A 12885-nucleotide genomic window follows, 5' to 3' on the forward strand; every position below is an offset into this window, starting at 1 on the left:
GATTATTTAAGTCTGATCACACCCAGCCCGACCCTTTGCCAGACCCCCAGAGGGGTGAGATCATCAGATCTCCTGTATCGAAGAACTCTGTGGAAAACCCAGGTGCTATGAGACAATAGGTTGGTGAGTCCATCGGAAGGGTTCTTTCCTCTGACCTGGAACAATGCCCCATTGCAGCATCTTTGGTGTGAGGTATAAACTCAAGATCCAGTTCTTGCAAAAGCACGTGGGGGCCTGGGTCGAACTCAGGTAACCTCCAGCTCACCTGAGAGCTTCCCCTGCTGCTTCAATTGGGTACAGAATTCTAATCCGCTTCCTGCTCTAAATGTCACTGTGCATGTGTCCCACCCCAGAGGTGACTAAAGTGATCAATCCTCTTGCCTGTCTCATCAGGGCATTAACTGAGTGTGACGAACTGGGACTGTTCCTAATGTTTGCTCTGAATACTGTGTTGGTGCCTCAGTGTCCCCTAGGCAGTTCTTAAGTATCTGGCAGAGCAAAGGGCCAGTGCACCTAATGCCTGGCACTCTGTATCCTAGCAACTGATGGCCTGGGCCCCTCCTCTGCAAAGGTGCCAACTGCAGGTGTTGGAGACAAAGGGATCAGGTGACCTCCTGGCCCGGGAAAGGAGCTGAGCAGAGAGGAGGGGCTGGAGGGGTTGGTTAGTCTGGAGCTACCTGGGGATAAGGAGTGAAGTGCAGACCTGGGGGTCTGGCTCACTGCCCCCCAGAATGGACCCGGCCGAGGGGTCTGGTTCGCTGTATCTACAAGCTCTGTTTTAGACCCTGTTCCTGTCATCGAATAAACCTCTGTTTTGCTGGCTGAGAGTCACGTCTGACTGCAAAGTGGGGGTGCAGAACCCTGTGGCTTCCCCAGGACCCCGCCTGGGTGGGCTCGCTGTGGGAAGCACACGGAGGGGCAGAGGATGCTGAATGCTCCAAGGAGAGACCCAGGAGGTGAAGACGTGTGAGCTTCTTGCCCTGAACAAGTCTGCTCCAAGGGAGAGGAGGCTCCCCAAAGTCCTGACTGGCTTAGTGGGGAGCAGTTCCAGAGCATCGTCCGGTGACTCCGTGACACTGAGTAAAGCCAGGAAACCAGAAATGACACCAACAGATATTGCTGTCTGTCTGCAACAGCTAGCCCAACACCCCCTTGCTCTCCTCTCTGTTTTATAAGCTGCAAATCAGATCTCTGTCTAAACCCATTAGGTATGGATTTCTTCATCCCAAAGCAAGGATAAACCTTTGAACTGGCCTCTCCCAGAAATTTACCCAACAAAAGGTCAGAGGTGGATGCTCCAGTCTGACACCCTGACACTTATTTCCATTTTCTAAAGGATGTTGCTTGTTGCATCTTTAAAAGTGTTACAACTTAGGATTTATTTGTAAGAGATTTCAGTCCTGAGGCAGTTCTCTGGGCCTCCCAGTTTAGTGTGACGGCACAGTTCTGGGTCCACAATTCCAGTTGGTAGTTCTGAAGACTGGTACAGTTATAAAACTAACCACGGACCATTAACAGTGTGCAGGCAAACTGAATTTTCAGACCCTTGCGCAGAACAGACAATAACCCCCCTTGCATCTCTGAATGTGTTTGACATTTTACCACGTAAGTCTGCCGAATCTGGAGCTGCTTGTTAGAACAGCCTGATTCCAGGTCAATATTTACTTACTGAGTTCTAGTTAATAAGCAAGGTGTTTGCCGGATATCTAAAGGTTGGAGGAAATCTTGAGCTAGCAGATGTACATCCCAGCTACACATGCAGCAGGGAGTCCTCCCCCTGAGAACTTTGATGCACCATCCAAGTAAGAATGGTCCATGCTTGGTCTTGTATGGGATAATCCCTCCTAGTGACAGACAAAAGCCTGATGAGGTTGAGTTCAGAAAAGCCACCCAAAAGTTTGGACACTTCTTCCAGCTAGAGGTGGACCAAAAATGTAAAGTTTGGCTCTAGTTCCAAACTTCTCCCAAATATCAGGGTCTCTGTATCCAGGGTTTGGGATTGTCTCATTAATTTATGTAGAATAGCCCTGTAGTGACTGGAGACTGCGGCTCAGTGAAGAACTGATTTTTCAGTTTGATGCCCAAACTGAAAAGAAATTCAGTCCCTTTCAAACCCAAACTGAACCTTTTCCATATTTCGCCTAAAACTGTCAAATGAAGCATCAATTCTGATTGATGTTTTCCAAAGGAAACAGTTTGTTTCTAGATGAAAAGTCAAAACCGTTCATTTAAAAAATGTCAAAAAAGAGCCATTCAGACTTTAAAAAAATGAGGAATTTTATTTTATTCAGCTGAAACTATTCACCAGATTTTGACCCAGATTCGCAAGCATTTCAGTTGCCCCAAATCTGCTTTTTTCTGACAAATTTACTAATTGACGAAAAATTTTGCCCAGCTTTACTAGAGACCCCAAATAAAGTCATAGCCCTGTGTGCCCAGTGCTAGACACCGACCCTGAGTAAGAAAATTCATGTCTCTGTAGAGATGTGAGTTTTGATTTGAATCCCCTGATCCAGCTATTGACCTACACTTCACAGCAGTTTGAAACAGGAAGTGAAGAAGAATCCTATAATCACTCAAAATGGGAGGAGAATTCTGCAGAGTCTGTCCATCTGCCTACCTACTCCGCCTGTCGGCGTGTTCTGACTGCAGCAAAGGGATGCTACCTTCAAAGAGATGTGGGGTGGAATCTGGTGGCACCTAAAAGCAGTTCCCAAAGAGGCTGCCTGGGCATAATACCTGAGTTGAGCCAATTACAAAGATATGGGCTGCTAGATCTCCCAGCAGCAGGAAGGGAAGTGTCATCTCCCAGGTAAGTCAAGATGGGAGGATCACACTTGAAGAGAACAGCAGCTTAGCGGACAGACGGACCAAACTCCAGGCATGACTTGGAGATGACATTGATTTCTACAGCTCCAAGACCTTACCCAGCAGCTCGGCAAAGAATAAAACTGGCCCCTTGGTAAATACAGTTTCCCTCCTTGTGGGAGTTAAAGCACCTGTGTTAAAGCTGATGGGTTACCGGCTGAGAACTGGAGAGCGTCGGCCTCCGAGCTTTGCAAACTGAAGGGAAAGGTGATGTTAATTTAAACATCAAAGCGGCTCCTAGCTACTTCCCCCAGTTTCCATGTAAATCAGCTATTCTGCAGCTCAGTATGGAAAGTGAGCGCCAGGCAGGCTGGGGGCAGCTAGCTCTAGCCAGCTATTGTTATCTGGTTATTCTCAGCTGCTTTTTTCCCTGGCCTTCCCAGGGAATGGCCATGGCCAGTGGCCTGCTATGTTCTTGACTCAGCCAGTGGTGGCCAGCATTAGCCAAGCCCTGGTCCTGCTGGAAAGCACCTGGAGTTTGTTGTGAAAGGGTTGTAATTTACAGCTGTATTGGCTTTTCTAGGCAGTAAACTCAGCATCTCCTAGTGCTGCAATGCAGCTCCAGAGAGGGAGGTGTTCAGGAAAGGATCTGGCCTCGTCCCAGAGGTGCAGAGAGGAGGGGAGGAGACTTTACACTCAGTAGGTTGATCCAGTTCCCCTCTGACTCCACAAATGATCTCCTCTTTCCTCCCAGGGGGTGCCTGGGTCTTTTGCTTCTCTCTAGATGCCTGGTGGCAATCTCCTCCATGCACCATGGCTTCTGTCCTGCAGGTTCATTGCCAGATAGGACTCCCCACCAGCACCCTCCTGAACTAAGCAAAGGAGGCACAGGGCCACTCGAGGGGTCAGTGATGCTGCTGCTGCAAGATGGAAGCCACCAGCAGGGTCAAGCTGGTTCTTCCACAGGGCGATGCAAAGTGCTAGCACTGCCCAGCACCCCGGCCCTTTAAATGCCAACTCGATTCCACTTAGTTCTGGCCCATCTGCAGTCTAACTCACCACTGAATTGCTGCAGCCCGGGTCATCATGTCCGCTCAGCAGCGCACACACGCCAGGGATGCCCTGCCAGTATCTTGCCTCGCTTGGGGGGACAGAGCTGGGAATTGCAGCCGGGCTGGGACAAGCCCATTCCCCATCAGAAGCTGCCAGTGGAGTGAAGAGGGATTAGCTGCGTGGTTCACATTGTCTCTGATGGCAAGCCCGTGACTGACCCTCTGTCCTGCCAGCACATCCCTAAGATGGCTCGTGCAGCACTGCCCTGGCATTTGGGGGCAGGGGGGGGTTGGAAAATGGCTCTAGGGTACACACCGCATAGGGCTAACTGGAAGGTCCAGGGTCCAGTGAGGACAGGATTGCTTTGCATTGCACTCAGGAAGAGTGAGGGGGCTGCTTTCCCAAGCTCCTGCACTCCCAACTGCACACACCCATCGCATGCATGATGGGTGCTCGTTACCCCACTTTACCATGCTCAGCTGGTTTCTGATCAGCTTACACCCACCCGGAACTTTCCGCACTGCTTACATCACCATCCAATCTGGCCCCATCTTTGTGAAGGAAATAGGAACCTTCTTTTATTTCCACTAAGACCCCTTGCACCACATTGGCAGTGCAAAGGGCCTGGGCGTGAATGAGAATCAGGCTCCCTTCTTGTTACCTTCTCACGCCTAACTCTGTCTCAGCCCCTGCTGAGCAAATTTGCTGTGGAAATATCTTGAGCTAAATATTTATGAGCTGACATTTAGCTTTTGCATTAAAATCTGTTCCAGCAAAGGCCAGCCTGCACCCGGACTCGGGTTTTGCTATGTTCAGGTGAAAGCAGGAATCAAAGACTGAACCGATGCTGACGTGGGGGCTTGTGACAGTTTGGCTGACGATCCAAAGTGAAAAGCAACAGCGTCTCACGGAACAGAAGTTTCTGCTGCAGTAGTTAGGAGTGGAGCTGACTCACCCACCCACACACATACCTTTCAGTAGCTTTGCACTTCGCATCCCTTAGGGAAGCTGGGAACCAGCAGCAAAACAGCTGTCTGCAGACTGGTTTATTCTACTAACCAGCTGTTAGCTGCTAGACATCTGTTGACTCAAACCCTTTCAGGTGCTCTAGGGCTAGGGGCATCACACCCCGTGTCCTGGTAGAGTTTCAGTTTGGATCATTGCATTCTGTCTCCTTAACCCCCACACCTCCCTGCCCAGCCCACTGTTTAAATGGGAAGATGGTTGTCTCCTTCCTTCCAGCCAGATCCCCAGGTGGTGTAAATCAATCTAGCTCCATTGCCATCAGTGGAGTGACAGATGAGGAACTGGCCCTTTGGATGCTATGTGGCTACTAAACAGCTGCCATGCCCCACCCCAGAGGCGGGTGCATTTCAGTGCCTGGCAAAGCAATGCCTGTATATACATTTGTAATGCATTCTGGTGTACTTCAGGATGAATGGCGCGATATAGCTATAAGTCCTTTACGCACAATAATCATTCTTAAGCACTCCAAGGCAAGACTACCTGTTGCAGATGCATGTGACGATGCTAGATGCTACGGTATATTGACAGGTGTTACACTCCATCAACAGCGATGTGCTCTATAAATCTTCTACATCGTGCCTCTGCAAAGCCCATAAAGCCTTGACAAGTGTCAAACCACAGGATGTGTCACACGCTATTGAATGACTTCGTCTAGGCAGGTTTGAGCCACTTGTTAGTCTTGTCCTGTTGCTCACTAGGTAGCAGGTGTGTATAGGAGAGGAGATCTCCAATATACGGTATTGGCCCATCGTTGCCCATAGCCCTGGTCAGGATGCCCTGCTCACCTTAGAAGCCGTGGGATAAAGAAGTGCAAAGAAAAAGCCACCATTGGACTAGGTTGCTGTGTAGTTACCCAGAATCCAGTCCCCCAAAGTGCTCAGTGACTTCCCCAAAACCTCTTGGAAAGAGCGAGAAGGCTTTCTCCAGCCAGTAAGTACATCTCCAACAGGCCGTAAAACCTTCAGACAGTGCCTCCTCCCCTGCTCGCTCCACAGTAACTCAGCAGGGAGAAGAGGCCAGACTATTATGGGGCCTCGGACTCCTTCCATTCCCACCATGCTTTGCTGGAAGAAAATCACTAGCCAGTTCCCCCTGGCAGTGGGAGAAGGCTGTGCCACACCAGGCCTGTCGAGACTTGTGCTTTCAGCTCTGGAGGTCCCTGGTGCAATCTGTGCTTTGTTGGCCAAACTGGTGGCTGTCTCCCAGATGTTTCTGTGCCTCCAACTGCACTTGGTGTTTGGTCCGGAACGGGAAAGCTAACAGAAAACCCAGGCTGGAAGAGGGAAAGAGACCACAGGAAAAGGAAGCACATTCGATAACATCTCGGGGAGCACACTCGCATGCCAGCCAAGCGCCTGGCTTTGCACCCAGGGCCCCTCCAAGTAACAATCCCCAGAGCTCCGAGGGGAGAGCACCCTGCTCTAAATCCTGGCATGCCCCCTCTTGGCACAGCGCTGCTCTTACCTTGGTCACAGCCATGGCGCTGGCGTGTCCCCAGATCTCAATCAGCTGCTGCCGACCAAATCTGTAATCTTCCAACAGCTCCTTCTCGATGGCTTCTGCCTCCAAGCGGCTGCAAGGCAAGAGGCAGAGGGGCTGTGAGGATGTTGGTGGTATCCCCCACACTGCACCTGCATGCTCAGACCGAGCCTTTCCAAAGCGGCTGCCCACAGCCAGGCTCCTGGGTCTATGCTTAGGCTCTGCCCCAAGTGACCGGCTTTTGGGACATGCCAATCAGCCAGGAGCTCCCACTGGAGTCTGAACCAGCAACTGGTCGCTTGCCACTTCGCATTCGAGGCCTGTGTTGTGACATGGGACCCTCCAAGCACCAGCCTCGGCAAAAATGCTCCTGCTAGTGAGTTGGCTCAAAGGAATCCCTCTTGCAACCAATCTCCAGCCCCACTGTCTTTCCCGTGTGATGGGTAACATCCCAGCCCGCCTCCCCGCTGACCAAACAGGGCAGTATTTGGTGGAGGAAGGTAATAATTATTAAGTGGCTATATATCCCAGACCTCAGTCTTGCCCCCCATTGCCCCCTTCCTGCCCTCCCACCCGGCTGCGGCTAGTTCAGAAGTCAGACCTTCTGCTGGATCCTTCTGGGCGAGCTCTCCTTGCTCATTTGCCAAATCCACGTTTGGAGGGACTTGAGCTCCCACAAGGATCTGGCAGGGTTAACCTGGGCTCAGCAGTATCAAAAGGCAGAGCTGTGCATGCCTGGCCCTTCTCTGCACCTGGCCCCGGCCACCTGCGTGTGGCACAGCGGCGGGAGAACACGCTAAGGGAAACCGCACGCCGAGGAATCTGTACACTACAAAAAGCTAAACAATGCGTCACTTTTTCATTCACTAGTGATCCCAAAATGCTGGCTTTGGAAGTGGACAATGATTGTTCCCATCTGTTGGGTCACCTGACTGAAGGAAGAGAAACCCATGTGCTGTCTTCAGGACAATGCCATTTCATTTGTTATCAAAGGTGAATCGGAAAGTCAATTTGCTGTGATGGCCACAAGACTGGATTCTTTGGGGACAAGGCATCGGGACCCTGGGGTCATTGTCAAAGTGAGATTTGGGGCAATCTGGGAAGTGGGGGGAGTTGTAACCATTTACACTGAGGATCCAATTCTTCACTACCATGTCACTGTCCCACCGCAGAGTGAGCATGGGAACTGTTACCATTCTGAGCTGGTAGCATTTCACGCTCAATTTGCACGGGGGTCAATGGCACACAGTGCGCAAAGCAACAGGGAATCATGAAGCCATCCAGGAGTTTTAAAATATATTTATCTATTTCTGTTCAACAGCTGCCACCACGCACTCCCAGAGGTGGCTGCCTCACTGTGATGGATGATCTGTGTATATCAGCCACCATTCACATACACTGCTACTACTCAGCACCTTCCACTTGCAAAGCATTTTACGAGCCATACAACTCCCCTATGAAATAGCCAAGTATGATCCCTGCTTTATCATCGGGGAAACTGAGACAGAAAAGGTGTCTTAAAGCCACAGATGTTGTTAGTAGCAGAAAGGGCACCCCCAGAACTTTTTCACCACAGCAGCGGCTTGGCTCTGGTCTACCCGGAGGGCTCCCCGCTCTGGGTGTTGCAACACCACCCAGCAGCCCCTCCATCAAGGAGCCATCGGCCCAAACCTGAGCAGAGTTGTGACCCCTCAATGTCAGTTATGCCGCTCAGTTTGGGGACCCATTCAAACAAGGCAGCTGGGGCAAACTGCTCTGGTCAGCCCTCTCCCCCTCCATCAGCAACACCCATGCCAGTGATACGCACTGTGCGTAATGTGCATATGGCCGCAGACACCACTGAGCAGAAGAACCGGGCTTCGAACCCCTCACCATCCTAGCACTCAGCCTCCTGCTCAAACCATAAGCCCACAATTGTCTCCCAATTAAAATCACAAACTCAGACAGTTTATTAGGCTACTGGAAAAACAGGCACAAGGGACGCAGCTTCAGTGTGAAATGTCCTTGCTTTCAGTCAGCTTCCAGACCTGTTATTTAAATGTAGCCCATAGCACTTAACGTACATCCAAGGCCACCCTAGACAGCCCAGAATTCTATATTCTGCATGTCCTGCACTGCGTGTTACTGTTGGTGCGAGGCCACCGGATGCCAAGGCCCAGGAGATTCTGCTGGGTTAGAAACTGAAATAGGCCCAACCTCACTGCTGGAAAGTGCCCAGGGGTCTCTGAGCTCCAGCTCCAGCAGGTTGGGTTTATGGTGATGATTCACAGGACAGTAGCCCCCAGAGGTGCGGTCTGAGATCAGAGGCCCATTGCAACAGCCCCTGCCCCGAAGGGTTTGCGACCTAGCCCAGGCTGACCAAGGAAGGGTTGTTATCCAAATTGAGCGACTGATCCAAGATCCCGCATGAAGCCAGTGGCACAGCTGGGAATTGCACCCAGAGCTCTAGTGTCCCAAGCAGGTGCCTTATTGCCCACTAGCTGCCATCCCTGAAGCTGATGACACCGTCCCAGCTCCCTGGCGCGGGGAGGGTCCGTGATCAGAACGGCCAAACAGCTGAGGCCAGGGCAGCATCTCACCCACACCCAGGTGAACTGAGGGTATGCATTTCTGTTCATGCAGATCCTGGGCCTCTCCCCCAGATGCCTGGCTTAAACTCTGTTCTGAGGGTCACCAAACCTGGGCTCAGACAACAGGGAGGTGGGGAATTCCACAGGCCCTGGCTTTCATTCCAGCATGCCTGGGGCAGGACCCTGACCACTCCTTCAGGATCGATTGCAAGAGCTCTCCAGCTTATTCCATGGGCTGTGATGGTGCCTAGGAGAAGAGCTCTGTGATGCAGCCACTGCCAGCCCTCCTAGACCAGGATCTCGCCTGCCCCTGCTGCGCAGAGAAAGCCTGCAAAGCACAGGGTGGTAATGTGCTCTTGGTGGCCAGACTCACTTGGAAGATGGGCAGCATCACGGAGCCGCAAACACGGGGGCCTTTGGAAACTTCCCAGGCTATTTCCTTGGAGCTTGGGAATTCGGCGGGTTTGGAGCTGGAGGATTTGTTCTGACCTGGTTTTAGTTTCTATCCTGGCCCAAAAGTTTCCTGTGGCCCAAACCCCTGTTGAAAGCAGCATCTAATGTACCCTGGGCTCACACCCTGTAGCTCTGCCCCCTCTAAAGGCTAGTCAATGGGCAGCAGATTTTGAGCCTGCTGATGCTCGTTGCCAGGGCTGGCTCTACAGTTTTTGCCGCCCCAAGCAGTGTCCCACAATTGCCGCCGCGGATGGCAGGGGCAATCCGTGTGCCCTTAGGGCGGCACATGTGTTTCCATGGCGATGGCAGCGTCTATGTTTAGCTGTCCGCAGAGGCTTCAGCTAAAATAGAAGCTGCTGCCGAATTGCTGCCGCCGCAGAAATGTGCATGCTGCCCTAAGGGCACACGGACTGCCCCCACCGTCCGTGAGGGCAATTCGGCGTACTGCTTGGGGGCAAAACAACAGGGACTGCCGTCCCTTGCAGATCGCCGCCCCAAACACCAGCTTGGAATGCTGGTGCCTGGAGTCGGCCCTGCTTGTTGCAGAGCTAAAGAGGTGCATGCTCCCTGATCTGGAGGTTCGAGCCCCGCTGTCGCCCCTTCCCTAGCATCAGTGGTTTTCTAGATCATTAAGTTCACTGTAAGTTTTGTTATTTAACAAAATGTCTGCGAGGCTGAGCTGATCCCAGCCCTTTGAAATAGGTTTTGTCCCCATGTGCCTCCGCTGCGAGCTGCTGCTGTCGAGTAGAAATGGCCTGGTCGTGACATTTCCACCATCTGTTTAATCAGCACTAAAATAGCCAGCTGCAGCCTCTGCACACGCGCCGAACCGAGCCAGGAGCCTGGTGCACGGACCCTCGCTGCCAGCACGGCTGGCTAAACCACATAGCGGATCTTCAGCGACCGCAAACACCTGGCTGTTTTGGCCTGGCTCCACCCGCACTCTGGAGCAACTGAATGATGGTGGTCAAGATCGGAGGCTGCCCCCATTCTCCTGAGGCAGCTTCTCGGGGACTGATTAGGGCTGCGTGCGTCTTTCAGATTCGGACAGGAATCCGTCCTGTTCTCAAATACAGCTACCAAGCGCAGCTGCAGCAACGCCCTGGTCATGGCCACCACCAAAGCCGGGGCAAAATGGCGCTGCAGTGGCTGGTGATCAGAGTGCGCCAGCACCCTGAGAAGCCATAAAGGGGTCACCGCCATGGTCTCCCTGCCTGGAGCTAAACTGAAATAGGCAGATCGCTGTATTTCGCCCTCCGCCCGGACCCTCCCCCCTCGTGGCAGCAAGTGGTACCGCACCCTGTAATACATCAGCCACGGGCCACAGGTTTTTATCACTTATGATTTGTAGCAGCCCCTAACTAAGTGGACTCCGTTTTAGAACGAAATCCATCTGCAGGTTCTCAAAATGTTCCGATACCAGGCAGGGATTTATGCATCCAGATGGCTGAGTCCAAATCCTCTGTTCTCTTTGAGACTCACTCATCCAAGTCAGTGTAAAGGCCTTTTTTTTAAGTTTAAAAATTATCTAAATCTACGTCACCCTGTTACTTGTGTTCAGAGGGGCGTGTCCAAAACTCTATCACAGCAGGTTACAGCAGGCAACAAAACTCGCCATCCGCCCATTGCCTATTTTCTGGCAGAGCACAAAGTGACCTGCAGCACCTGAGCTAGGGTCAACTCTGAATAGACTCTGAAGGTCCAGAGGCTCTCCCTCTGCTACAGCCACTTTGCGGCACTCAGGCATAGAGACATCAAGTGGTGTAGTTGGTTCCTTGGCCAGCTACCCCCTCTCACTTGGTGTAGGGAGCTGGAAGCATGCGGTGGCATGCCCCTGAATGACTCGAATTCACAACTGATGTAAGGTCCCTTAGAGACCACAGCCAACTGGTGATGGGCTGGAACTTCCACAGACGCACCATAAGAAGCAGGGCTGAGCTACGTTGAGCGTATCTTAGGGCACAAGAAGAGAGCATCTGGGCCAAAGAACTTTGTCGACAATCCTAACCCCCTCCGCCCCCCCCCCTCCACACTCCCCCATGGCTGAAGCTGGAACCTTATTGCAAAGGTCGGCGCAGTTTGAATTATTGGGCCAGCTGGCTGAGAAGTGAATGATGGTCACAAAATCGTGTTTGAAACCAAGAGAAAGCTGGAAGTTGCCACGAGCGTGATCAGAGCTCTAGTGACCACGTCCCCTAACAAAATGTTAGTGATGCCCTAGGATGAGCTAATTATCGCTCAAGAGACTAATTGACATGCTGCACTCCTCACTGAGTTTCTGCATAAAATTAGTGGCTTTCACTGCAGCTCATCCCTGGATACAGATTTGCTTGATGAATTTGGGACAGCCAAGTTGAAATGAGTTTCTTAAATCCCTTCCCTATGCGTGTTGATGTGATTCCCTATAGTGTGGTCTAATAAACAAGCATCTACTGGGCCAGTCCCTCAGCTGGCATGAACTGGTGCAGCTCCCTTGATTTCAGCTGGTTTCCTGGACCCCAGGCCTCAATGGCAAAGGTTGAATCACAATTAAAGAACGAAAGATACAGGCAGCAATTCAGATGCACTTTGCCGTTCCACCACCGTATTCTACTGATACGACTCATTGCTCAAAACCTAATTCCAGAATTAAGTCCCCATTGTGCGGAGCACTGAGAGGCCCCGATAATTGCTGCAGAAAGATGCCATGAGTAATGGCAATTCTTGCTGTTAGACTAGATGGTACCCAGGGGTAACAGTAATAACACAGCTTCATGGGCAAAGTGGAAGTGCTCTTTCAGCGTTAATTTGCTGCTAACAACCTGATGCTTAAAGCCAATTCAGGCATTTCTCAGATCCAAACTCACAGCTTCTTGTAATTTAGTTATAAGCCAAAACAACAGACGGGCAAGAGGGTTTCCTCCAGCAGCTGGTGTTCGAGCACAATTCCCCAAATTCTTCTGGAATAGGAAATTGCAGAAATTCCCCCTCATGTAACAGAAAAGCAGGTGATGCCCAATGTGGGTGTCATTCAGAAGTAACTCTGCTGAACATAATGGTATTAGATCAGTGTGTATGAGAGCAGAGGATTATCATCACCAAATGCACGTTACAGTAGCATCCAGAGATCCCCATTGATCAGGGCCTGGTTACGGGAGGTTCCACATCAACCCATAGTCAGACAGTCCCTGCCCTGAAGAAACACAGCGTGGGAGGGGAAACAGCATCATGGAGAGAGGCAGTGACTTGCCCAGGGTCACCCCGGGAACAGCACCAAGCTCCTGGACATGCTGCCTAAGCATCACAGCATCATAATCCTCAGCGCTCAGCTAGTGCTTTTCATCCATAGAATGCTCCCATTTTACAGAGGGAAAACTAAGGCGTGGAGAGACAATGTGACTAGCCCAGTGCCAATAGCCCAGTGGCAGAGCCAGGACCAGACGCTGGTTCAGCCGAGGCCCAGTCCAGAGCACTCCCTAGGAGGCTGCATCAGGCCTGCCTTGTTCCACCCAGCCTC

At 51.6% G+C, this 12885-nt stretch overlaps 1 protein-coding gene across 6 annotated transcripts in view; it reads right to left on the bottom strand.

Moving 5' to 3' along the window:
- The window catches only part of YJEFN3 (YjeF N-terminal domain containing 3), a 46660-nt gene that overhangs the window by 20863 nt on the left and 12912 nt on the right, over nt 1-12885 (bottom strand). For 2 of the 6 annotated variants that reach the window (XM_075070934.1, XM_075070933.1), the window contains exons 3-4: nt 6352-6460; nt 5679-6160 (exon numbers count right to left, since the gene is read on the bottom strand). In XM_075070934.1, the coding sequence (XP_074927035.1) occupies nt 5966-6160; nt 6352-6460 (304 nt within the window). In that variant the 3' untranslated portion in view covers nt 5679-5965. Of the gene's footprint in view, nt 1-2266; nt 4011-5678; nt 6161-6351; nt 6461-12885 lie in introns of those variants that run through there. The other 4 variants (XM_075070932.1, XM_075070937.1, XM_075070935.1 and 1 more) reach the window with 3 other exon arrangements.

Source organism: Chelonoidis abingdonii, chromosome 11 (genome assembly GCF_003597395.2).
Source record: "Chelonoidis abingdonii isolate Lonesome George chromosome 11, CheloAbing_2.0, whole genome shotgun sequence".
In the NCBI taxonomy this organism is placed as follows: Eukaryota; Metazoa; Chordata; order Testudines; family Testudinidae; genus Chelonoidis; species Chelonoidis abingdonii.